Genomic DNA, 28000 nt, shown 5'->3' with positions numbered 1-28000 from the left:
GAGGGGGGAAAGGGGAGTGGGGGAAAGGGGAGTGGTGAGCAGGGGGCATATGTATTGTCCTAATGTATGTATCCGCAAGCCCCCCCGTCCGGGCGTCCGTCTCCCCGCTGGCTCGGCGGCTGACCGCTCCCCCTTCTTGGTTCCCCGATGACTCGGGGCTTGCTCTTCGCCCCCCCGTTCCCCGTGACTCGGGGCTCGCTCTTCGCCCCCCGTTCCCCGTGACTCGGGGCTCGCTTCCCCATTCCCCGTGACTCGGGGCTCGCCCGTTCCCCCCGACCCGCTCTCCCCCCCCCCCGGGCGATCGCTTGGTCCACCGATGTGCCACCCGGCTGACTGAGGTGTGTGCAGCTGGTGGCAGGAAGCGCCCTGTGTGGGCCTGGGGCCTGTGTTTTCCTGTGTGTTCCTGTGTGGGCCTGGGGCCTGAGGCGCGAGGCTGCGCGGCTGAAATAGGTGAGTCACTGGCGCCATAAGCTGAGGTGGGACGCGCAGTGGTGTGACTTACCTGGGCGGGAGGAGGGGGAGATAGCGCCGGGGAGGTAAGGGAACGTTGGCGGCTGGGGTAGGAGGGCCGCTCTTCCCCTCCGTCCGGAGCCGGTGCAGGGCGGCGCACGTGATGGGGGGGACGGGACAGAGGGGGAGTGTGTGTGGGTGTGTGTCTCTCCTTTGGCCCGTCACTCCGCCTCAGGCCAATGAGTGGTGTGCGGGGGCGGCCGGTCCAAGGGAGCAATCTCATTGGCCTGAGGGACAGAGGCTATGCAGACAAACATACAGTGCTTTCACAAATATATAGTAGATTTGTGTATGTATCATTATTATTTCATCATGTCACACATTGGAGTGACTCCTATACTAATTTTCAATTGGTGGCTGCAACCCTACCTCCCCTTTTTTTCACTTTGCCAAGGCATTTGATTTTTCAAGCAGAAAAAACAGCAAAATACAAGAACTTGTCCATACCTATACTTAATACAGGGTATGATAAATCTCAAGTGTCTCACCATGCTTAAACAGGGTGATTATTTATCAGTAACATGTACAGGGTATGTGATTCCATTGTATTGTACTCTATACATGAAAAACTGCCAATGTGTGTTTCACCTAAGCTTCTCCTGGGTAATAGCAAACCAGGCATGTTTTACCTACGCTTGTCAGCAAGAGGCAGGAATTGAAGTCTTAATCCTGCAACATGTTACTGACACACACATTCCCACTAAGATCAAACATGTTACTGATCCAAAGATTCTTAATCAATTATAAATTATAATAATACCATAGTAAACTTTAGTTGAGTTGAGGTTGCCTGATTTGAAGGGTTATTTCACAAATATTTAAACATTAACATATATTTAACAAATATTTTGTCCCAGCTTTGTAGCCATAATATTTTTTTCCTTGATGTATTTGGACCTGTTTTTTGTCACTATTTTGCCACAGTTTTGCAGACAGTAGGCTTTGATTAGTACACCCCAAAGGTGTACCAATTCATCATTTTCTATTCCATCTGTGTTTTTGCTGTTCCTTGGTTCCAAAATTACACTGTCAATATTTATTGTTGGAGTAGCCTACAAGTGCAGTGTTACTGTCGACTATGGCAACGTAACACTAAATATTAATAGTTAGTTAACATTATGGTCCATTTCACTAAACGTTACTATGAATTAAGACAAATTCCAGCGTCAGAAAACATGGTCAATTAAAATTATGTGTATTTTGGAGCTAGAAGGTGTCTAATGGAATAGGGCAAAAAGAGAAATAGTATGGCGCTAATAATTAAAGTTCATTATAATAAATTAAGTAAGTGCAATGTGTCCGTGCATATAAAGTCTGTGAAATATCCCTTTAATTAATCCTCGTGTACTATCTACATAAAGCTTCGTAGTGGAAAAAGTTAAATCCAAGTCTTATGGGATAGGACAGCTCAGTAAATATGGGCCTATGTAACATATCAGGACATCTTTTAAATTAAATTAAATACATACCGTTAAGAGATTAATCAAATCCATACTTGTTTCTAAGTGGTGAGAGGCGCTGTGAAGTGAAACCAGTTCATTGAGGGTAACATACAACTGCTGCATTTTCACAATGTTTACTTTGTTTTTATCTACCCAGTCAGGGAAGACAACGTGCACAGCTATCAAGTCTTTCAAATGAACACCTAGAATAGGGATTTTAAACCCTTCACATTCAGCAAAAGCCTTGCGGTAGCTACAGTAGTTTCCATTCGATGAGACCAGCTCAGTCATTTCATTCCAAGCCTGCAATGAAAATAAGAAAATTGTCCATAACTTAACGTTTCACAGCGTATGTAATTTATTAAGATTCAAGTCAGATGAGGCGCATGCGCGATGGTGAGGTGGATGGCAGCATAAGCCGTGAGCTCCGTCCCTCACCACACAGTGCGTAAAAATATATCCACGATCGAACGCTAAATAAATTACAGAAACAGCCTATTTCCAGAGGTGAATACTTGGAGATGGCCCCGCAAAACAGCAGAAAGAAAAATACAGGAGATCTTTGAAAATATCTCAGCAGATAGAGCTCGTGGGCCGCGGAGGCAGACACGGAGGCAAATTCAAATGCCGGCTCGGACTCCGACCGCGAGGAAGACACAGCGGACGGTCCAGAACAGCTACCGGTCCGCCGCTGCGATTTTGACCGCCTATACAGAGACCTTAAAACCCTCCTGCAGGCAGAGATCCAAGAACTCCGAAGAGAGGTCAGCAAGTAGGAGAACGTACAGGGGCCTTGGAGGAAAAAATGGCGGCCGCATCCAAATCAATAAAGAAAACGGACAAGAAAACCTTGCTTCTATAAACACAAGTGGCTGAAATAGCTGACCGGCTAGAGGATGCAGAAAATAGAGAACGCCGGAACAACATCAGAATCCGCGGCGTCCCCGAGTCGGTAACAGATGTGGAGGGCTTTGTCTCCCGGTGGATGGCGGCAATACTACCAGACCTACCTGAGAACGAACTAATGATGGACCGCTGCCACCGAGCCTTGAGAAGCAGACCGCTAGCCACGGAACAGCCAAGAGGTGTAATCACCAGGCTCCATTATTTCCACACCCGGGCTGCAGTGATCCAGAGGTCCAAAACGGAGGGGACTTGCAAGTTTGAAGAAGCCTCCCTGCAAATCTTCCAGGACCTTTCTCCGGTAACCCTAGCCAGACGAAATAGGCTTCAGCCGATCACAAAGGTCTTACGTGAGAGGGCCATTCATTATAGATGGACTTTCCCATTTGGCCTGTTAGTAATAAAGAATGGGAGAGCCATATCCATGAAAGAAATTGAAGTGGGAGAGGACTTTTTGCGCAAAATTGGGCTAACGGAGGGTCCAAGTGCAGGCCCGCCCAAGATTCAACCAGCAGAATAGGAGTGGCAGAAGGTTGGGAGGCCAAAACCTAACCGGGGGACTACTACCTCTGAAGATGACTAAGAAGACTAAGGATCATGACTAAGGGTCACAAAAACCCACAAAAGTTCAAAGTTGCGAATGGTTGTCAGTTACAAAAGGTTCCTGTTGTTCCAGTGTATTAAAGTGGTTTGCTGAACGAGTGAGTCATGGGTTGCCTCCTTCTTTAATAATTACCCCCAAAGAAAGAGCGTGCTCCGAGATAACAAAGACACCCGTAAAATAAAATAAATAAATAAAAACAGGACGGCAATAACAAAGCATAATGCTGCAATAAAAATACAGATTGAAAGAACTATCTTACCTAATCAATCGGTCAGAAGCTTTGGAGATGATGATGGCTGCTAGCGGTGGAACGCATCCTTCTACGGTGGCGCTGGTGGAAGGCAAAGTCGCCATCGTGAGGTCTGCAAGACAGAAGAGTTCCAGTGGCGGGAAGAACCGGGAAAACAGCCGTCTCTCTGCGCAAGCAATGGCGGAATGACGTCACCCGGACATACGTCACAGGAAGTAGGCAGATGGTCATCTTGGTTGGGGCAAGTACGAGATCCCAGATGAGGACCACATACATAGGCACCGGAACGGATGCAGTCTCGTGAGACTAAAACCGGCATTGAGAGGAGAGGGAGAACAGGCTCCGAAGGGAGCCGGGGAACCATAGTAAGTGGCAGATACTGCCCGCAGAGATTAAAAAAGGAGGAAGGGAGGAGACTCCAGGGGGAAAAGAAGGGGAGCTGGGGAGAAGAGACAGGGAGAGCTGAGGCAGTATTAAGGAGAGAGATTGTATCTTACATAGTAGAAAGGAAGTTAAGCCCCAATGGGATGGGTAATAACTTTATAAGAGTAATTGAAAGGAGCAGCAGGTTACAGTTATAGAGTTTCACGTTTTAGTTGGATAGTTAAGTTTTAGGTTGTGAGAGCAACCCCCTGGGAGGAAGGAGGAGGGGGAGGGATAGTATGAGAAGAGTGGATATTAAATATAAGATTATGAGAAAGGGGGAGGAGAGGGAGGCTGAGTCCATTCCCACTAACGGTATGGGTCTCCACATGAGCACCAGCAGGCCCAAGCCGGGGTGGCTCATGCAAGTCCTCACTGGACCAGCGGACGAGATGGACAGCAGTTGGAGGAAGAACATCCAGGACTGCGACCAAGCTGGACGTCCAGGAGAGGCATTTACAGTGGTAGTAGGGGCTAGCCCCAAGGCTGCTACAGGTTGTTCATTATCTGTAGTGATCTGTTGTCTTGTGTCAGTCTCAATATTTTCCTTATGTGTGTCCCACTGTTTTTTTTCTTCCCAGCAGTTAGAGAACACATTTCGGAGGGGGTCCAGTTCACAGAGGGGATCCTCGAACAGAAACACATTACAGGAACAGGTAGCCCTTAGCAAAGCACATCCCTTAAACTTCCACAAATGGGTAAGGACTTTGTAATTATATCCCACACTGTTAAGGGTTTCAATAGTCCCCAGAAGCGGCGGATGGCCATGTCCGATTACAAGAAGTTTGATCCAGATATCATTCTTTTACAAGAGACACACTTCTCCGAGAAGAGCTCCCCAAAACACATAGACTGCAGAAACAGGAACTGGTCCTCAGCCTCAGCAAAGAAAAAAAAAGAGAGGAGTAGCAATCCTAGTCCATAACCATGTGCTGTTAAATATTAAATTAACAAAGAAAGATAAAAATGGACGATTCCTAATTTTGGTAGGAGAAATTAGAGGTCAAAGCATCACTTTAGCAAACGTTTATGCCCCAAGCGAGCAAGCGGAATCATTCATGACAAAATTCTTCTCCACGTTAGACAAAATAGCTCAGGGATGTGTGATTGTGGGAGGAGATTTCAATCAGACATTAGACCCGTCATATGGCAGATGTCCACCAGGGGTTAACTTTCGCCCGAAAACCCGGTTAGCATGGTCTAAGGGATTGAAAGCCCATAAAGTAGTAGACATATGGAGGGAACAACATCAAGGGGAGCGAGTGTACACCTTTTACTCACACCCACATGACAGGTACAGCAGGATAGACTACCTCTTTGTTTCTAATAGAATGGTTTCTCAGATCTCCCACACGGGAATCCATGATATTTCATGGTTAGATCACGCATCTGTTGAGCTGCGGTGCACTGACTTTAGGCAGCACAGACCAGGAGCGAACTGGAAACTCAATGAGTTATTGTTAAAAATCCCCGAATTTGAACAAAAAATAGGGGATAAAATCAGGGAGTATTCCAGATGAATGTTGGCAGTGTGACATCACAGGCCTCCTTATGGGAAGCCCATAAGGCAACTCTGAGAGGAGAATTCATAGGGATGGGGAGCAAACGCAAAAAGGAGAGAGACACAAAGATTAAAAAACTTCAATCAGATTTGGCCGTCCTCTCTGACCTTCACAAGAAAAACAAGCATGCACCGACTCTGAAGGCCTTGCTTGATACTAAAACAAAACTAAATTTACTATTGGCCACACGAGCTGAGAAACAGCTGGCATGGTCCAAGCGGAAATTTTTAGAAAAGGCAAACAATCCAGATACCCTACTTACCAATAAATGAAAGGACAAAAATTAAAATTCCCACATTCAGGCAATTCGGACAAAGAAAGGTGACCTTACTTCTGACCCCAAACTAATTATTGAAGAATTCAAAACCTATTACGAGACCCTATATGACGGGGCAAAGGTCTCCCATTGCGAGACCACTCGTAGACAGCTAAGGGCATTCCTAAAAGAGGCTAGTTTGCCCAAATTAGGCAGAGAGAAAAGGGAGGCGCTACAGGAAGACTTCACATTAGAGGAGCTAATAGAGGTAATGAAGGCACTGAAGCCATCTAAGGCCCCTGGCCCAGACGGCTTCTCTAATCTATACTACAAAAAATATCGGAAAATTCTAGCCCCTCATTTGCAAAACTATTCAATTCCTTTTTGGCGGGTGCCCCCATCCCAGGCCCAATGCTACAGGCATCCATCTCAGTGATACATAAACAGGGGAAGGACCCAGTGGATTGTAAAAGCTACAGACCTATATCCTTAATTAATTCAGACACCAAAATTTTCTCCAAACTAGTGGCCAACCGTCTTAACCAGGCGATGCCAAAGCTGGTCCATCCCGTTCAGGTGGGCTTCATATGTGGAAGGCAGGTGGCAGACAACACCAGACGGATCATAGATTTAATCGATTTGGCTAAGAGAAAAAATATTCCGTCAATGGCATTAAGTCTGGACGCCGAGAAAGCGTTCGATCGGATTGATTGGCCCTACATGCGAGAGACTCTGAAAGAATTTGGTTTGGGGGGGAGATTAATAAACGCAATTCTAGCTCTATATTGGGGTCTGACGGTGAACGTCAGGCACCAGGGCTTCCCATCGGAAGAATTCCAGATAAAGAGCGGCACCAGACAGGGACCTTTATCCCCTTTACTCTTTGCACTTTGCATTGAGCCCTTGGCGGCATACATCCGCCTAAACCCAGACATAACAGGGATACAAATTAAGAGCAGTCACATAAGGTGGCCCTGTATGCAGACGATGTTATCCTAACATTGTCAAAACCCCTCACTTCTCTCCCGAATGTGTTTAGCTTGTTAGGGGAATTTAATAAGATCTCTGGGTTCAAAATTAATCAGTCAAAGTCAGAAGCCCTGAACATAAACCTAGGGAAAAGGGAGACCAAAAAGCACACCAGCACAAACGGAGCAGGAAGAACCCAGGACAAAAAATGATTAAAAGGGCACTTTAATGTGACAAAAGACCCATCCAAGGCGTTTCGAACGTCACAGCGTTCTTTGAAAAAGAACGCTGTGACGTTCGAAACGCGTTGGATGGGTCTTTTGTCACATTAAAGTGCCCTTTTAATCATTTTTTGTCCTGGGTTCTTCCTGCTCCGTTTGTGCTGGTGCGCTTTTTGGTCTCCCTTTTCCCTGTATTGCATTGCGTAGCTGCACAGCCTGCCTGCCCTACCAGGATGTGAGTACTTGTATATTTTTCAGGGGAACCTGCCAATGAGACTGATGGTGAGTGGGTTGCACCACACACCACCTGTCTTCAGGAGGATAGTACCCATTATATGACACAATAGGTACTATATCAATTGTTAGTACCCTGGTACAGTGGTCTGGCTTATTGTCATTTTGAGATATACCTGCATTTGAGCGCTTCAGCTATTTTCCATACTGAACATAAACCTGCCTAAGGTCACAGAAAAACTAATTGATGTAAATTTCAATTTCAAAGGGCAAGCCTCCTACATAAAGTAACTAGGGGATAACATCACCAAAGATTATAGCGCCTTACAGCATATAAAGCGAATTACCCCAGACTGATAAGGACTCTGAAGGAGGATCTCAGAAAATGGTCGAACTATAATATCTCTTGGATAGGCAGAATCCAGAGCTTAAAAATGAACCTACTGCCCAGAATTTTATACTTGTTCCAGACCCTTCCGACTCGAAATTCCAGCGAAGACATCCTCCGGCTGCAGTCCCCTATGGTGAAATTTGTCTGGGGTAACAAAAAGCCACGTATTAAATCTAGCACATTAATTAGACCAACTATAAGAGGAGGATTAGCGGTACCTTGCTTGTTGTCATACTTCAGAGCGGCCCAACTAACTCAAATTATACAGTGGCACTTGCACCCCAGCCTTAGACGTTGGGTCGAGCTAGAAAAAGAGTGCAGCGCCCCAATAGAGATACAGGATCTAATTTGGCTTCCAAAAAAGGTTTTTAAATTGGTCGGTGAATCACTCGCTGCACTAAACAGCTCCTTGGCAGTTTGGGAGAGTACCAAATACAAGTGGGCCCTCACAGTAAGGCACTCCTTAATGACCCCGTTTGTAGGCAACCCTGATTTCGCTCCGGGCCTGAGTAGCAGTGATCTCTTAAATTGGAAACAGAAAGGCCTCACGAGGCTCTTACATCTGGAGAATAGGAAATCAATAAAATCCTTTGAGCAATTGAAATCTGAAAAAGAGATGCCAAACTCGGAATTCTTTAGATACCTCCAGATAAGAGCGTTCTATACTAAAATTCCAAAACGCCCAAGGCGAACAAATTTTGCTCAGCTATGTTCAAGAGGAACAGACTCGAAGGGACTTACTTCTAGGATTTATAGAGAGGTGGTGTGTCCTGCTGTAGACGGAGACAACAAACTCAGCTACAGGAATAAATGGGAGGCAGACTTAGGGGAGACTTTAGAAGACGACGACTGGGACACCATATTGACGGCGGCAGCAAAAAGCTCGATGTGTGTCACGTTAAAGGAGAATGCATATAAGGTCCTGATGAGGTGGTATCTCACCCAACTCGATTGGCAAAGTTTGTCAGGGGTTAACCCCAATTGTGCCCAAAACAATGTGGGGAACAGGCAGACTTACTGCATATGCTGTGAAGTTGCACCAAAGTGGCCCCGATTTGGGAGTCCATCAGGAATTGGCTACAGAGAATTCTCGGTCTCACGGTCCCTTTGGACCCCTGGCTGTTCCTGTTAGGCAGGCGCACCCAGGGGCTGAATAGATCGGAGCACAAATTAGTTGTACATTTTGCAACTGCCCTGAGATGCGAAATAGCAGCATTGCGGAAGCAACGCGAGTTGCCTACAATCCCAAAAATTAGGAATAGAATTTGGTACGTCTGCCGGATGGAGCAGTTGACGAGTCTGGTCAATGACACCGGCGAAAACTTTCTAAAAGTATGGGCACCGTGGCTGGCCCAGTCAGACATCCCCGGGATAGAGGCCACCAATATATTGCTCTGATAGTTGGAAATGCATCCTCCTTTGAGGGGACGGTACAGTCTTTAGACAGTTGGGGGACAGGTAGGGTGGACTGGTTTGAATAGTTGAACACAGCTACAGGTTACAGGTTCAAGAGCCACATGTAGAGGGCCCTGGTGAGAGAACGAAGACCCACAAGAGGATTGAGAGTGTTGGAGTCCTTCGGCAGGGAATTACCCCCCACTTTTTTTTTCTCCCCTTCCCTCCCCCCCTTCCCTTTTTGTATGTTGGTAATGTCAGTGGTCTTGTTAGTCGGTCTGTTTCCCCGGTGAGTCAAGTTAGTCTATTGGTATGAAAAAAAAGGTTGTTATGACTACAGAATAATAAGTCAATGGGTTGTCAGATTACTTTATGCCTGTAACATGCACCTAATAAAAACTTTTGGTTGAAAAAAAATATTCGAGTCAGATTTGTTTGGTTCTCTTGTTTTAAACCCCAGCTCTGATCGGCTGGTACAGCTACGATCCGTTCTCCGATTGGTCACCAACCCATTCTCCATGTTGAAAATAGAACTGCGGGGTCTATGTATGGGGACTTGCCAATCAGAGAACAAGACTTCTTGGAGCTTGGGTCGGTGAGGTGCTGGCGGGCTTTTCAAAAGTACTTTGCTCTGAATAGCAAAGCACTCGGCACGGGGTTGCCGGAAGAGCCTGCCTAGCTGAGACCAAGTTCTAAGTTAGTGGGCAAGTTCCCGGTTTTGCCTTGCTCGCAGTTAGCGGGTATAGCCAGGTACCTTCCCGGAGGAAGGTACCATGATGTTTCAGGAGCGGACAGGGTAAGCCTTCTGAAGCAGGCACCCTGCACATAGTTGAGGCTAGAGAGTCCCCCCAGACCCGCAGTTAATTGTGTATTCTTCTGTATTTTGTGTTTCATTGTGTGTCTGCTGGTCTCACCAGAATAAACCTTATTTTATTCCACTACCTTGTTCTGCCTGGTGAATGGTAGAGGTGTTAAAAGTACTGGTCTTCCGTGACAGTTGGTTTTATGGAGACACTAATAATTATTGTTGACTAAATGAAGACTATAGATAGATGCAACATGTCTTAAAACGTCTTTGCATGATAATGTAAGAACCAAAAGCCTCAGTAAGCCAGCGCCAAAAATATATCAGCATTGTTCAGCAACCGAACAAAAAACGTTAAATTAATTCTAGCCGATGAAAGAGCTTGTTTAGCAAAAAGCAGCAAAACGTGAAAGAAATCCTATGGGTTTTTTTTCTTTTAAATAAAGCAGTTCTGCAGTATTAGATAATACTGTCTGCTTTTTTTTAAAAAAAAACTCCTAATGCCATTTTTTAATGCACTGATCATCCTTTTGTTGCTACAGCAACAATTTAGAAAGTCAAATCCACTTCCTCTTTTGAAACACGCTCTCACACACACACACACACCTTTTTGAGCTCTGGATTTTGGCAACAAAGTATCACAAACAGATCTGTTGCTGTGTTCCAAACAGCAGACGGTCTATTACTCTGATATCTGTGGATAATGTTACATATCAGATGCTGTATTTCACTGACTGAAGCATAGAGTCAGAAGGTGGCCATTCAGATAGGCACACAATCAGGATTTGTACAGATTTAAACAGGAGCACCAAACATATCCCAGTTTAGGCAACAATGTAGAATTATACATTGTCACATATTACACATTACATATAAAAATAAGAAAAAGGGGGAATGTAGTATTTATTGCTGCTTTAATAACTAACTGATAAGATAAAAATATTTGAGTACGCCACTACACAGAAATGGTAAAGCAATATAGTTTTTTCTACAGAAATAAGTAACTGATGCATGTAAGTGAGCAGGATCTTTGTTTTAGAGTACTGTACTTCTCTTCTATCAAAGGATCCAAAGATGGCACTCCACTCCTTTCAAATTGGTGGTTGTTGCTCTGACAGGAAAGCGAGAATACCAGCAGAAATCTCTCCCAGCCTTTAATAGAGAACAGTATCCTATGGCATTCAAACTGTGACAAAAGTTCAATAGACATTTTTAGTATTTTTCATGATGTAGACATAATGCACAACGTTTCGCGGAAATCCCTTTGGGTCTGAAGAAGGGGTTTCCCCCAAAACATTGTGCATTATGTCTGCATCATTAAAAAGACTTTAAATGTCTATTTGACTTATGTCACTGAGTTTTTGAGTGCCATGTGTTCTCTACTTCTCCAATAATTAGTATCCAATTTTATTCATTCTGACTTGTATTCCATACCTTCGTAACCTCTGCAGAGAGGTGTGAGTGAGTATCTTTCAGACGTGATATGGAGCTGTGGCTCAATCCACCAACCACAGCCATCAGTGTATTGAAATTCTGGAGGTCCAGTAGTTTCTGCAATTAAATCAACCCACATTTTAGCTTAATCACCATGTGATGCCAATGTCAATGCAATTTATTAAATATATTTTTAAAACTGCAACTCCCCCTGAAGTCTGTATGAGTTTAAATTAATATAATATTCGTATCTTGCCCCACTTATTATATCCTGCTCTTCTACTTAAAAAAAAAGTTGTATTAGTATTTAATCTCTAGGTTCTGAGGTTACTATGGTAACCTGTAGGCTGCACTGCTCTCTGGAGACAGCTCTATTCACACATAGGGCCTCATACTATAAGCTGCGATAAGCCCCTTATCGCCAGCTTATCGCCAAAAAAGCCAACTGCTATTCAGTAAGCCCGATAAGCAGGCAATAAGAGCAGAAATCGCCGTGTTTTTTTTGCCAAAAAAAAAACTCGACAACCCCACGGCAATAAGACACATATCGCCACTTATCGCCAGCTTCTCAAACTCGCTCAATTCTAGTAGCCCCGATCAGTTTACCGAGGCTGATCGCTGCTACAGAATGGAAATTTGCTCCTGAAACCGTCCCGCCACAAAAAGTTGTCAAGAAGGTGGGGAGAAGCGACGAGATGGCACTTAGAAAAAAAATGCATTTTTAAAGCATCGGATTGATGCCGAGAGACCCCGGAGCTGATACCCATTAATATCAGCACCAGAGACTCCCGACATGAATCAGATGCATGAAAAATGCATTTACAGGCAACTTCATTACCTTAGCAGCTAACCGCTACAGCAAAGAAGGGGTTAACCAGCAGTGCCATGCTTATTGTGGGTAGCGGTTGTGGGTGAAGGTGGTATTTGGCCCTTGGAGGGTGTTTAGGCCTTGTGGGGGGCTTGCGGGTGGACTTAATCCCTTCATTACCTTAGTGGTTAATACAGCTAAGGTAATGAAGGGGTTAAGTCCACCCGCTACCCACCAGGTAGGCCTAAACACCCATCCTTGGGGCTAATACCCTCTTCACCCACCACCGCTACCCACAATACAAAAAAATACCCAACAGCCCTACTAGCCCCCTCTTAGGCAACCAAAAACCATTACAATATTTAATAAACAACAATACACAACCCACCCCCTGTGCCCCCACATAAAACCATTATTTATTCTTGTACATACAGAATTAATACCACAGGACAGCGGGGGTCCTCAGAGGGTCTTGTGTTTAATTGTTTGTTTTGGTTGTTTGTCCTTAATCCCTTACACCTATATTTTAATATATTATAATAAAATTGATTTTTTAATTTAATTAGGTGTTCTTTGTGCCACATAAGGGGATCCTTTTCTATCCTAGTACTACACAATCCACATTCCCTAGTGAGCACCACCTATTCTCAGTTGTTTGGGATTTTTTAATTTAATTACTACACCCACCCTCCTTATCTCGTTTGAGCAAAGTTTACATCCACACCCTCACAGGCGTAACTGTGATCAATTATTCAGATATGTATAAAAGATTATTTGCCCATTATTAAACACAACATTAGCCAGCCAGCATAAATAAAGTAAAGGGATACGAGCTGATGATGAGGTTATCTGATGGTAAAGGGTGTGATTAATTCCTAAAGATAGAGCTGCTGAGACAGATTACAGACAGCTGTTGGTAAGAGAAAAAGATCTGTGACAATTTAGGAGTGTGATGTTATGATTACGGAAAGTCAGACAAGTTTGAGTTACTTATGTAGCACACTTTCCCCCACCCCCTGGGACATATGGTGGCTACTGTGTGTGCGTTACCTGTGGCTCACAGGAGGTCTGAGCCTCTGCTGCTGGGAGCCTGGGGTGTACCTGATCCATAGGGTGACAGCGCCTCCACCTGCGTGGGATCCTAACAGTGTTGGATAACGCCATGCAGGACACTTGTTAAGTAATACACACTGGTATGGTATAACAAGTTTACTGAAGACACAATAAGCGTAATAACAGAACTACTCAGGCATCACAGGACCGTGCCCCAGACACCGTGTCCACACCCCGGTGGGGTTGACCCCAAAGTACTGAGGTGCCCCTGGGCACCCAACCACCCTGGTGTCCACAGAGTCAACCCACCCAAAGTGTGTGTGACAGCGCTGCCCACAAATAACGTGCATACAGTTGGTGCACTTGTTGGTACCTGCCCAGGTGCTCCTGTACCCGGGTATAGCCGGAAAATTAAACAGATCCACTGATCCAGCAATGTCAACTTAGCCTCTGCCTCTTCGTGGGGTGGTATCCAGCGTAAATGTTTCCACCATGAAGTGGCTCTATAAGCTGTAGTGGTCTGGTCCCAGACCACCAGATCGCAAGCTCGCCACCATGTCTTGGCTGTATCCCTCTCTCTGGTACTACAGGGGCTGCGTCCCTAACTGATGGGCCGGTCCCTGCAGCAACCACAAACTGAGGGGAGTCAGGGCCTAGCTGGGGCCTAAGTGGATCTCTGGCCTAGTGCAGGGGTCACTGACTCCCTGCACATACACACCCTACCCCTTCCGCATCCCAGCTCCAACTGGCGTGCTCCTGTGCACGCGAAAAGTATCCTTTGATGAGCAGGAGATCCTGGCAGCCCTATTAGCTGTGTCTGACCAAGTGATCGGCAGCCCCTGGGGCTGCTGGGAACTGTAGTTCCATTGAGGAGCCTTTCTCTGTGATGATTGTCCACGCGCTGTACTGCGCATGCGTGAGATGTCTTAAGATGGCGGTGCCCTGCATGATTGGGCCGTCGTGGATCACTGGGACTCCCTGTGCCATCTACTCCTCTTCAGCCATTACTGACAGACCCCCTGGACCTACACTGGGTCCGCCCACTGGCAGGGCAGCACCCGACACCTGCAGAGCAGCTGTGCCTCCCAGGACAATCTGCCAGCTCCCCCGCCCATAGCGGCGCTAAGCGGGACCAGGGGGGGACACTGCTATACTCTCCCCCTGGTGAAAAATCCAACGACCCCGCTTGGGCACAGAGTAACACAATACTATAACCACAAAAGGAGTTATATAATAAAAAATGCAATGTCATGGGTACAACTTATCACATGAATCGGCTTTACATCAAGTTGTACATCTCTGTAAACATGACTATGACTGACTTAGAGCCGTTCAACTAGCTGCAGCTGCCTCCAAAAGAGAAGACGCCGGACGCAAGAACCCCCAGGCTGACTTTCCTCCAGTGCCGCCATCAACATCCAACGGATGCGGTCCACCCGCGAAAGCGAAAGTGACGTCAGACGCCGTCGCTGGCGACACACTTTACCACAGGAGGAAGACTGGGAGAAAACACTGCCGCAAACAAGAGCATTCATTTGCCAAAGAAACCTTTACATGTACATACAATTGTACTTAGTGTGAGTACTATCCTTATTCCTCAATATATAAACGCTTTATATTTACCATCTGCACTACTGGGCTATATCTGTTTTGTTTCAATTACATGAACCGAATGGAGATTTGAGTGCTAACATCTCTGGAATAGAAGACCAATTACATACACACCTCCTGACTGAGTCAGAAAAAAGCACTACTTTTTCTTACATTTTGTAAGTAGAAAATCCTCAAGAGCCAAGACCTGCATCTAGCCCATATTATATTAACATACTACACTATTATTGTTTTTTATGTTTTTTATTTTTCATGAGGTGCTCCTGATTGGATCGCTCCCTTCTCACCCCAAAGAAAAACTGCATCTGTGGGAAATCTTAGCAAATTTCCAAGAAAGGTTGAGAAGTATCCGGTTGGGTAACATCTTATGTACATTTGTATTTTAAATTTGTATATCACTGTTTATATTTAAGGAAATTGTGGCGCCTATGCGAATCATTTAGAGTAGTTTGTTGACTGGGCCCATTACCCGAGCTCCTTTGAAAGGTGCCCCTTGATTTCTGGGTAGGCTACCCTTTGAGAGGGCCCCTCCATAGGATCCTCTATGTTTTTTTGGACTGTTCCTTCAACTTCTTCCGCACCTTCCTGCTCAGCATCCAGTGGTGTGGCTTCTATTTCTAGCTCGCCATCCCCCACTTGTAGGATAGGTTGGAGATGATTCCGGTGCCATCCCCTTACCCAGCAATCCGTGTCTTTTATACGGTAGACCGGGAGGCCCGGTATCTGCGACTCAACCTCGAGTACTCCGTCTCGCCAACGGTCGGCCAATTTGTGTTTTCCGGGGATTCCGAAGTTACGGAAGAGCACGGTGTCTCCAGGACGAATCTCCAGATGTCTGACCTTATGGTCACAGCGCCTTTTGTTGTTGGCATTCAGCTGGGAAGAATACTTTTCTGCCAGTTGGTAGGCCTGCTGCAGGCTTTCTTGGAGCCGTTGCACATATCGGAAGTGCGTCGTATTGTGTACCCCATCGGTTGATACCTTCGGACGCATGTCTACCGGCAGCTGGGCTTCTCGACTGAACATGAGGAAGTATGGAGAGAACCCCGTGGACTTGTGGCGGTACAGTTATATGCATGTACTAACGTTTCCACATGCTTGCTCCATTAACTTTTCTGAGTGCCTTTCAGGGTGCCGAGCATATCAAGGGGGTTCTGTTAAACCTCTCCGGCAGAGCGTCTCCCTCCGGATGGTACGGGGTCGTTCGGGACTTAGTGATGTTGAAGACCTTGAGTAATTCCCTGATGAGTTTACTCTCAAAGTCCCGTCCTTGATCTGAATGTAAGCGGTTAGGTAAGCCATAGTGCACAAAATATCGCTCCCACACGATCTTCGCCACCGTGATGGCCTTGTGGTCTTTGGTGGGGAAGGCTTGGGCATAGTGTGTGTAAGGATCCATGATGAATAGCATATTACTGATGCCTCGGGCGTCGGGTTCAATGCACAGGAAATCCATGCACACCAGCTCCATGGGACCCGAGCTCATCATGTGAGCCATTGGTGGGACTATTGTGGGTAGGGTTTTGCACTGGATGCACCGTGAGCACCGGCGGCAGTGTCGTTCTACTGACTCGCATCTGTGGTCAGAAAAAACGATCACGTATCAACCCAAGGGTCTTCTCTATGCCGAGATGGCCATGGTCATCATGCAGTGATCTCAGGACCATATGTTGCAGGTTCCTGGGCAGGACCAGTTGCCTTCTATCCGGGTGGTTATGGTACTGCACCACCTGATAGATTAGACTATTTTCAATTTCGAATTTGTCCACATCTCGCATGAGTATTGCGGCCATGTCGCTTGGGGCACGTTTCCGAAATTCAGGCTTGTTTTGCTGGATGGCCTGGTGGATGATGCCAGCCTCAGGATCCCATATTTGATATTGTACCATATCCTCCCACGAATCCACGACCCTCAGTTCTGAGAAGGCCACTTTATCTTCTACGATAGCCGCCGTGTTGCACATAGCTCACATCCCTGGTCATCGTCCGGGGTGGTACTCAGTACCAGTCTTCTGGATAGACCATTGGCTCCAATGTTCAGGGGCCCCGGTTTGTACTTCAGGGTGAACTGGTAGTTTGACAGTGCCGCCAGCAATCTGTGGCCGGTGGCGTCTAGTTTGACCAATGTCAGTATGTATGTCAACGGGTTGTTATCCTTCCGCACTTCAAAGGCGACACGGTACAGTTAATAATGGAGTTTATCCACTATTGCCCATATGAGAGCGAGGAACTCTGACTTGTGGACAGGATAATTCTGCTTGCTGGGAGTCAAACTGCGGCTGATGTAAGATACTGGTCGAAGGCCAGCGGGTACTTCTGGTGCAGGACAGTACCTAGGCTGTTGAGGCTCGCATCTACATGAAAAATGTAGGGCTGCTCTGGGTCTGCATACACCAGAATGGGCGCCTCCGTTAAGCTACTTTTTAGGCCATTGAATGCTGTTTCACAGGCGGCTGTCCATTTGTCGCCAAACAGTGTTCGCGCGGAGGTGGCTTTTTGACCGGTATCCTCTGAGTATATTTTGAGGAGGTTGTTAAGAACCCTTGCTTGGGTGGAATGCCCTTCCACAAAGCGGCGATAGTAGCCGCAGGTGCCTAGGAATGAGCGTAGTTCCACAACGTTCTCTGGTCTGGGCCATTTCACCACAGCTTCGACTTTGGCTGGGTTGGTGGCAATTCCATCTGTAGATACTATGTGTCCCACATAGGTCACGGACGTGCAACAGAATCAGCATTTATCTAAGGACAGCTTCAGGCCTTCCTGGCCCAGCCAATCCAGAACCTTCAGCAGACGTTCCTCATGCTCCTTCAGGGTCTTTCCGAAGACGATGATATCGTCCAGGTAGACTAAGCATTCCCGTGGATTCATGTCCCCGCTGGAACATTGCTGGAGCTCCACAAATGCCTTGGGGCATACAGGTAAATTTATAGAAGAACAGAGGACACACAAACGCTGTCTTTTCCTGGTCTTCTGCACTCATCGGTACCTGGTAGTACCTAGATCTTAGGTCCAGTACGCTGAACCATTGGCTCCCCGACACCGCGTTAAGAAGTTCTTCAATCCATGGAAGAGTATATTGGTCAGGTACAGTGCGATTATTCAGTGTTCCTTCATCCACACATACTGGACACCTAACAAGCTCCAATTAAACCCCCAAAATACCCACAACATATATATAAGCATATGAGTGTCAGAAGAGTGCTACTGAGCTGGCAATTGCATTAAAACCAGAGACATAACATAAAACACAGACAGAGCTCAGTTTTTAGCACATCTAGTGAGACTCATACACGGTACAGTGCCTAAATATATATGGAATAACTAATAAATAAATGGTCTTTTAGTTTGACATTTTTGGCCAAAATTGTTGTAAGCCCCTGAGCCAACGCCAAGGCAGACCACATATCAGGGGTCCCTAACGCTAATATAAATTCTTAATAACCTGTTTAATAACAGGAAGAATGATTTATAGTAAATCTGTCAATATTAGCTGTAAAGTTCTGTCTGACTGAAGCTTTTATTAACCTGTACATTACCAGGAAAAGCACTCTGTATTAGAGATGGCTGAGACATCTATAAATCATTACTATACTATTACTATAAATCATTCTTCCTGTTATTAAACAGGTTATTAAGAATTTATATTAGCGTTAGGGACCCCTGATATGTGGTCTGCCTTGGCGTTGGCTCAGGGGCTTACAACAATTTTGGCCAAAAATGTCAAACTAAAAGACCATTTACTTATTAGTTATTCCATATATATTTAGGCACTGTACCGTGTATGAGTCTCACTAGATGTGCTAAAAACTGAGCTCTGTCTGTGTTTTATGTTATGTCTCTGGTTTTAATTCCTTCATCCACACACAGGCGGACCATCCTTTTCTTTTTCCTCGCCACCACGATTGGTGACGGGTATGGGCTACAGGACTCTGTCACAATCCCTGATGTCTCCATCTCCTGTAGAACGTCTCTCACGTCCTCCAGATCTTGGGGGGCGATGCGACGGACTATTCCTGGAATGGAGTGGTATCACTTTACCGGATGGTGTGTTCGGCATTTTGGATGCAGCCCACATGCATTTTGCTTGTGGAGAAATCTTCCCTTCGTTCCTCCAACTTGGCCATCAGCCGCTCCCTCCATTCTGTGAACAGGGTCGAGTCCCCGAAGTCAAAGGATCTTGTACGGCGGCGGTTGTCGCTTGCACGGCCATCATCTTGACGGGGGTAACAGAATATATTCACCCCAATTTTTGACCGTGATCGAAGGACATGAGATAAGGGGAGATGTTCTGGATGAAAACCTTGATTCTTCCTGCCAGCTTGGATGTCCATTTCCACACTTGGGGCACCAGCTTGTAGTCTTTGTGGGTGTCATCCTCAGGCTTACTTTCTAGGGAGAAGAGGTGATTGGTCTTGTCTCGGCCCGGATAACAGCACACTGCGGCCATGCACTCCCCCTGGTGGAATCTCAGTTACCCCTGCTCGGAGGTTGTAGATGATCCCATGCCCCTCTTGAGCCAATATTTTGCAGCACTCTTCCTGTAGTACTGGGTGGATTTCTAAAGCAGACAGGGGTAGATTGCCGGCCTCTTGCAGGTAGGCCCTGATCACCGCCCGCACCACATCGGCGTTGGTCCCCAATATGATCGGGGAGCTGGGATGTTCTCGCGGCTCTGGGCATATTAGAACCCCCACATCCATGGTGTGCGACTTGCCGGTGTTCAGCTGTGGTATTTCCAGCCTAAACAGCCTAAGCGTCTGTTGATGAGGTTTCGTCGGGATTTGGCGCTTGTACACTCTGAGGACGGGAAGGTTGTTTCTGCAGTCTAAGCTCTGCAAATCATGCAAATACATATATTTAAAACCAGAGACATAACATAAAACACAGACAAAGCTCAGTGCACATCCAGAAAAACTTATATACAGTACAGTGCCTAAATATACATGTATAAATAACTAATAAATAAAATGGTCTTTTAGTTTAACATTTTGGCCAAATTGTTGTAAGCCCTTGAGCCAACTGCATGTTGTGGGTATTTTGGGGGTTCAATTTGAGCTTGTAGGTGTTGTGTATGTTTTATAATTCTTGTGCAGCTAGTCTTGGCTGTTTTGGAGGGTGGCAACCTCCTATCCAATTGAAGCTCACTCCCTCCCACATTTAAATGGTTAAAAGCTCACTCCATGGCATCTCCAACTATCAGGGGAACTTGCCTGCATGCAGTGTGATTGTGACAAATCTATTACAGAGTGCTTTTCCTGGTAATGTACAGGTTAATAAAAGCTTCAATCAGACTTAGAACTTTTGCAACTTATATTGACAGATTTATTATAAATCATTCTTCCTGGCAATGCACAGGTTATTAAGAATTTATATTAGTGTAGGGACCCTTGAAACGTGGTCTGCCGTGAAGTTTGGCTCAAGGGCTTACAACAATTTGGCCAAAATGTTAAACTAAAAGACCATTTTATTTATTAGTTATTTATACATGTATATTTAGGCACTGTACCGTATATAAGTTTTTCTGGATGTGCACTGAGCTTTGTCTGTGTTTTATGTTATGTCTCTGGTTTTAAATTATATTGCCATGCTCAGTAGCACTCCTTTGTGAAACTTATATGCTTATATATATGTTGTGGGTATTTTGGGGGTTCAATTTGAGCTTGTAGGTGTTCTGTATACTGTATGTAATACACACAGACAGCAACGTTTTTGGTTCCACATGGACCAATGTAAATTATATGTACAAATATAATTATACTGCTTAATTTAATGGGTCATACTGTAGGTAATTGTATGATGGGTGGTATCAGATGATCGTACTCAAGAAAATTTAACAAAAGCTATGCAATAGAAAATAATTCAACGCCAGATGGTACATCCTCATCTACATCCTGTCAATCTTGACAGTGAGCGCAATTATTGCCATCACCTATGGGACTGAATATTTTTTACATTTGTAATAGGAAAAAGAACAGTAAGACTATTATTAGTAGGACTATTGGTAAAAAAAAAAAAAAAAAAAAAGTACATGGTGGTACTACATCTTTAGGATGTTTGCCAGAGGAAATTGTATTCAAACAGATTTATGGGTAAATAAGTGGTTGGGATGCAAAAATGATTTATGTTCAAGAACGTTAACACCCATAGTAGGAAAATAAAGTTTTACTTCCTATGATAGTATTAGGAATGCCCATAAGCAATACCCAATTATTATATTATAAAATGCAATATCCGGATTTTGTTTTTGACACAACTATAGCAAGAATTTAAAAAGTAGATATTTCTGCTTGTTTACATTTTAATTCTAAAATAATGTGTTTACCACACCAAACTAAGACTATTTATCATTCATGTTTTTTTCATAATCATACTTCATGTTCAGGTTGTATTCAGACAGTAAAAACATTTCACGTTCTTGTTACTCCTGTAGAGAAAGGAAAGGTACAGTACGTATGTGTACAGGTAATGGCAGATAAGAAAATAGTGAAAGCTTTCTTATGTATACACATTCAGAGGTTTTATTAAAGGGAGCGTATTGTATTAATAAAACCCAATAGGAATATATTTACATGAGATCCAGGTCAATATGTCTCACGAGATGTAAGTATACTTCATTGCAATTGGGAGAAAAAGACTGAACAAATTAAGAAAGATGAAGGTTTACTTAAAATTTTACAAAAACAATTATATGAAGCAGAAATTGTTATTCAACCTGAACAGCATAAATTTAAAAAAAAAATAGAACATAAATGGTCAGTAATGTCAGGATCTGTTTTGTGAAATAAGTTTTGAGAAAATCTTTTATAATGTCAAAATCTTCTGTACAGTAGGATCATCTTTGGGTAATTTTTTTATTCATCCTTTCATCGTACTTTATATGGCTTTATTATGTATTGTTTTCAACTTGTTTTATATGTATTATGAAAATAATGTTTACACAGATAAAGGTAAAAATTAAACAAGGAGAAATAACGTTGAAAAAAATATTAGATGGGAAGTGATCTTATAGTAAAGAGTGTGACTTACTCCTAATGATAGAGCTATTGGTAAGAGAAAAAAGATCTGTTACAATTTAGGACTATGACGTGATAACTTCTGAAAGTCAGACAAGTTTCAGTTACTTATATGAAAGATGCTTTCCATAGGATCCAGATAGACAAAGACACAGGGCCTTATTCAGAGATAACACTCAGAATAGGAAATGCCTACGTAGGAGTTTTTCTCTGCAGAAAAATTTAGCAGAATTGCAGATCGGTTAGAAAAGGAATTCATCAGAGAGAAAAACAACAAAGAATGAAGAAAGGATACATCAAGAAGGACAAATGAGAAGTTGCCATCTTGAAGAACAGATGTAAGAACTTGATTTGTATACCATACAGTATATATGTGAATATTCGGGGAAATAAACATTTTTTTTATGTGCCAAACTTAAATGCTGAAATGTATATCTTGGAAGAAAATATGATAGTAAATTACTTTTAACATATCCCCTCAAACCCTCCTCTAAATAACATACTGTAAAGAGAAACCTCTGTGCTCAAAAAGGAGTGCACCTGATGTACCTGGGATATATGCTTATGAGAAGTATATGCAAAGTATATTTAAATGAGTCACACCCTCACACCTCCTAAAACATACAGCTAAACCCCGTTATAACGCACCTCGCTATACCGCGATTCGGTTATAACGCGGTTTTCCCGTGGCTCCCGGTTTTTTTTTTGCACACTGCACACACTCACTGCACACACACTGCTCATTGCTCACACTGCACACACACTGCACACTGCACACACACTGCACACTGCACACACACTGCTCATTGCTCACACTGCACACACTGACACACTGCACACACACTGCTCATTGCTCACACTGCACACACTGACACACTGCACACACTGACACACTGCTCACACTGCACACACACTGCTCACACTGACACACACTGCACACTGCACACACACTGCTCATTGCTCACACTGCACACACTGACACACTGCTCCTTGCTCACACTGCACACACACTGCTCACACTGACACACACTGCACACACACTGCTCATTGCTCACACTGCACACACTGACACACTGACACACTGCTCATTGCTCACACTGCACACACACTGCTCACACTGACACACACTGCACACTGCACACACACTGCTCATTGCTCACACTGCACACACTGACACACTGCTCATTGCTCACACTGCACACACTGACACACTGCTCATTGCTCACACTGCACACTGCACACACACACTGCTCACACTGACACACACTACACACACACACACACACACACACACACACACACACACACACACACACACACACACACACTACACATATACATAAATCAGCCTTACCTTGGGGATGATTGGTGAGGCATGTGGCTGCAGGGGGGGGCGTGCCGGTGGGGGTGGTGCTGCGGTGGAGGGGGATGATGGCTGCGGGGGCCCCCGATGCTGCGGGGGCTGGTGGGATGGCCCGGTGCAGCGCGGGGGGGCATGGGGGGGGGGGCAGGACGACCCTGCGCTACGGCAGGGCCAGGGGGCCCTGTATTGCGGCGCGAGGGCCCTGTGCTGCAGCGGGGGGGAGCCGGACCGGAGGGGAATCCCCCCTCCCATCTCCTGTCACGCGGTGACAGGGGAAGCGGAAGCCGGAGGGGCATCCCCCCTCCCATCTCCTGTCCCGCGGTGACAGGGGAAGCCGGAACCGGAGGGGCATCCCCCCTCCCATCTCCTGTCCCGCGGTGACAGGGGAAGCCGGAACCGGAGGGGAATCCCCCCTCCCATCTCCTGTCCCGCGGTGACAGGGGAAGCTGAAGCCGGAGGGGAATCCCCCCTCCCATCTCCTGTCACGCGGTGACAGGGGGAAGCCGGGACCGCGGGGTAAATATGCACTGATGCGGCGGCCATTTTTTTTAAAATTAGCGCGACCCCGTTAGTAACGCGGTGGTCTCGGGGTGGACCACGAGGACCGCGTTATAACGGGGTTTAGCTGTATTCATAAGACTAATACTGACAAGTCTAACGGCCCTTGTGATGAGGGGGGTACTGGTGTCTGGCTCAACAGGATCAGAACTCACATCCTCTGCTATTTAGGGCAGCAGCTCTGAACCAAATGGCCACTGTCACCACCACGCAAAAGCCCTATTTTAGGCATTGGAGGGAGCTACAGTACCATCACCTTCCGGTCATTCTACTTCAAAAGAAAGTACAATCCAGGTGATTTGGCTGTTAAAGCTGCATATGAAGCAATATCCTACGTGTGTTTAAAAAAAAAAAAAAAAAAAAAAAAAAATCAGCTCTGTGTAAGAAAATACTTGTAGCATTTTTATTAAAAACAACTCTGAATGACATTTTTAATGTACAGTATTATAATGTAAAAAGCATTTTTTGTTTCTATAGCATCAATTTACAAAGTCACATCCCTTTCCTCTTCTGAAACAGGACTTTGGCACACCCCTTTTTCAGCCCTGCCCTCTCTCAAGCAGTGCACCAATTGTTTCTAGTGACTGCTCGGTCACATGATCTTCCCCACAGAACTTTGCATCTTTGGTCCTCTTCTGCTGCACTGACAGCCATTTAGTGAACCCCCGAGCCGAATCTTCACAGATTGATCACAGGAGAACGGATCGATCGGCAACTTGGCTAATCATTGTGTGGATTGTATTGATGCACATATTAATGGGATTTTTTATTTTATTTAAAACCTGCAGCTTGGACTGCTGCCTTAAACCATGCGGTTTGTCACTTTTTATAGACATGTTTTAAAGGATGCAATTTGAAATGCAGAATACGGCTTTTTGGTTAGTTATACTGTGTGATTTATGACCATGTTAAACCCATTCGGTTTCACGAGGACAAATTCGCATCAACTAGAATATGCCCCATTATATCCAAACGTTGAATGTGTTTTCTCTTTCTTGTGTCTAAAAAAACAGTTCTCAGACTTTCAACTGAATTTCTGTTTCCCTAAAGCAAAAAAAAAAATCACGTGTAAGCACATTCACATCTCACACAGGTCTGTAACCCTGCTTTCCCCTATAATCTCCTAGCATACAATGCTTCCACTGCAGTTAGGGATTCTGGGAAATGACATGCAAATGAGCACAAAGGTTTATTTCCTCATTTATATATTTTTAATATATAGTACATGTTTAGTATGTGTGTATATATATATATATATATATATATATTTATATATATATATATATATATATATATATATATATATATATATATAATAAATCCATTTTGTATTTGATTTATGATCTATTCATAAACTGACGTTCCAAAATTGAACTTAAGATGTCACTTCAGATATGGTTGATTTTGGGGGCAAAAATGGTGGCTAAGAGATGGAGACTATGATTCCTCTCATTATACTCTGTGCACAATGTAACGCCTCCCCAACTCATCCTACTGGCACACACCATGGGGCATGCTAGGGCAAATGGGGGAAAATTGGGGGGAAATTGGAGGAAAATTGGAAGAAAATGCTTTTGTGATATATCGGTGCCGGGTAAAAATGCCATGGTTTTCACCATAATTGTCTTTATACATAGACCACCACAGTTTCCATTAAGTGACCAGCAGTTTTTCCACTGATTTTGCCTTTGATCTCATTTTGATATTTTCGTTTTTCTCTGACAGTAAAATTATTTCTCTGACAACAAATTATTTTCCCTTATACAAAGCAATCAAGGAATTGTTACCTGAGAAACATTGATATATTTAGTAATAACTTCTGCTCTTTGCTGCGGAGTCGGCTTGCTGAGAACCATAAGCTGGACCCACTTAGAGACTCCATTAAATAAAGCGATGGACCTTTCCAAGGTTGGATTGTTTTCCAGATAACCATGGATGACATAGCTCTGGTAATCTGTAAACTGTTAAAATAAAATATATATTGGTATGTAAAATTATATAAATCTTTTATCATATTCATCTTAGATTGCATTTAATTAAAGAAAGTGAAGATTGTGCTATTGGCCACACAGTAATAACATCTCAGCAGTATACAGTACAGTATACAGTACAGTACCACAGACTCTCCACTGAATTGAATGGCTATCAACACAGACTACAGTACATATTTCTCCTGAAAAAGAGAAATTTACAGGATCATTGTCAAACTGATGGTGATTAATAGAGAGTACAAAAAACTTGAAAAAGTATTAGATATTTTTCCATTATAATATACTGTATTTAATATAGTATGCACATATATATTTGTCTAGTGTCCAGAAGGGAATGGAGAGCAATTCTACCTAGAACAGCACCCAGTTGTTCAAAAACGTTAATCGATTATGAGTGCTTGTCCATTCTAACTGTTTCAAATAATATATTAAACCCCCATTATCATATGTATTAAGGCTTAGAGCGTAAAGTGTATTTCTAATCATTATTAACAATCATGGTGATGGCTGGATGAGAGATGGCCTGTCCTGTCTTGCAATTAAACTTGCCACTACTCAACAACCTGCCAGAGAATATCTCATAGAATTTGGAATCCAGTGTCTGTCACCCAAAACAAGAACCAAGGACCCACCAACGATTGAGAGCAGGTTCCCTGTCAGAGCCTGGGGTTTTGGGTCCTTCCTCCAGAGACCATCAATAGGAACTGAAGATTCCTCATGGAGGTCTCTTCTGTGTAAGCAAAGATTGTATGTTGAACTATATTTGCAGTATCACCACATTTTAAACTATTTTGATTGGCTCTTATATTTAATCCATTACCTTCTTAGCCATGCAAGACAAGTGTTATTTCATTCTTTTCTTTTTGGCATGATGTCAAATAATATATTTTGCTTATCAGAATTGTAATATTGGTAGAGATAAAAGATGTACTAGGAAACAAATGCTTATCAAGAAAATTAAATTTATCCTTACAGATATCCTCCTGAATGCTTTATATTCCAGGAAAGTGAGGTGCTCTGCCAGCTCTATGGGTTCCAGATGGTCAAACAGAAGGCAAACCTTTCCCTTCTTCGATGTTTTTTTTCTCTGTGTCACTCTCCTCATCCAGTCATATGATGGACTGAAACAAAAGTTCAAACATGCATTGTTACCGCATACCATTCAATAACCAATTCCAGTAATCTCTAATTGTAACCCGCAGTTCATGAATGTACAATTGTTCCTCTAAGCAGGTTTTAATACAATCTGCTCTAGTCATGGGCACTCAGAACTTTAGATAAAGAAGGCATGGTACAACTCCATGCTTTGTAAATATTCTTTTTTTAACACAGCAGTTTCACTTATTCAATTTAAGCAATGTTGCCAATTATCAGGCACATGTTTAATATAGCTAAATCACCACTTCCCTGAACCTTGTACTCCTCAATGGTTTTCTAAAAATAGCTGAATAAATGCAGACAGGATATCTTGTGACCTGCACTGTTTGCAAGATCCTGCAACAAGCTTTTATTAAGAGGCAATATAAAGCAAGCATGCAACATTACATTATCCTTGAGAAGTGCTCTTATTAAAAACCACATATAGTGTATCTGTCTGTTCCAAAACAGAAATGCGGCACTTTTGATGACAGTCCGGCCATGGTAATGAGCATATGAAGCTGCTGAAATGTCTTTATGTCAGCATTCCCAAGACAGTTGTGTTGTTCTTCAGGTCTTGTAAATCAATGACCTACTGTAAGATTGTAAACCCGATGACTGACTGATTAAGTTATTGAAACACTGGAACAAATTACTAATACTATTTTCTAGTTCTAAATTTTGTGATCAATGAACTTACATGCTGGAGATGTCTATAAGATGAATGTGTTCTTCATATCCCAGCTGGCTTGCCAGTTCTCTGAACTCCTCAGTCACCCGAATCAACCCCAAATCCAAGTTAAACTCTGCAGGAAATTCTAAAATCCAGTATCTGGAATAGGAATAATACTAAAAAATTGACTTTCTAATATCACAAAAGATAAGTATTTTACTTTATCAAGGATATTGAACAATTGATCGTTGTTCTGCCAGTTTATATAGTCAAGGGAGAAAAAGTGTAGTGTACTGAAGTACATGCCAGTATAACATATGAAACAGAAAATAAAAAAAGATGCCCAATGGAGATGTACTGTAGGAATAATCCATGCGTGAAAAATGTAAAGTAG

The 28000-nt window shown here is 43.9% G+C and overlaps 1 protein-coding gene across 3 annotated transcripts in view; it reads right to left on the bottom strand.

Annotated features, from left to right (window-relative positions):
• Positions 1-28000, bottom strand: part of RASGRP3 (RAS guanyl releasing protein 3) — a 120431-nt gene that overhangs the window by 58125 nt on the left and 34306 nt on the right. For 2 of the 3 annotated variants that reach the window (XM_075596624.1, XM_075596625.1), the window contains 5 exons: positions 27634-27765; positions 26770-26917; positions 25593-25766; positions 11400-11516; positions 1980-2255 (listed from right to left, as the gene is read on the bottom strand). In XM_075596624.1, coding sequence (XP_075452739.1) covers positions 1980-2255; positions 11400-11516; positions 25593-25766; positions 26770-26917; positions 27634-27765 — 847 coding nt within the window. The remainder of the gene's footprint in view (positions 1-1979; positions 2256-11399; positions 11517-25592; positions 25767-26769; positions 26918-27633; positions 27766-28000) is intronic. The other variant, XM_075596626.1, reaches the window with a different exon arrangement.

This window comes from Ascaphus truei, chromosome 4 (genome assembly GCF_040206685.1).
Source record: "Ascaphus truei isolate aAscTru1 chromosome 4, aAscTru1.hap1, whole genome shotgun sequence".
Taxonomy (NCBI): Eukaryota; Metazoa; Chordata; class Amphibia; order Anura; family Ascaphidae; genus Ascaphus; species Ascaphus truei.
This window is presented reverse-complemented; position numbering and strand designations above follow the sequence as displayed.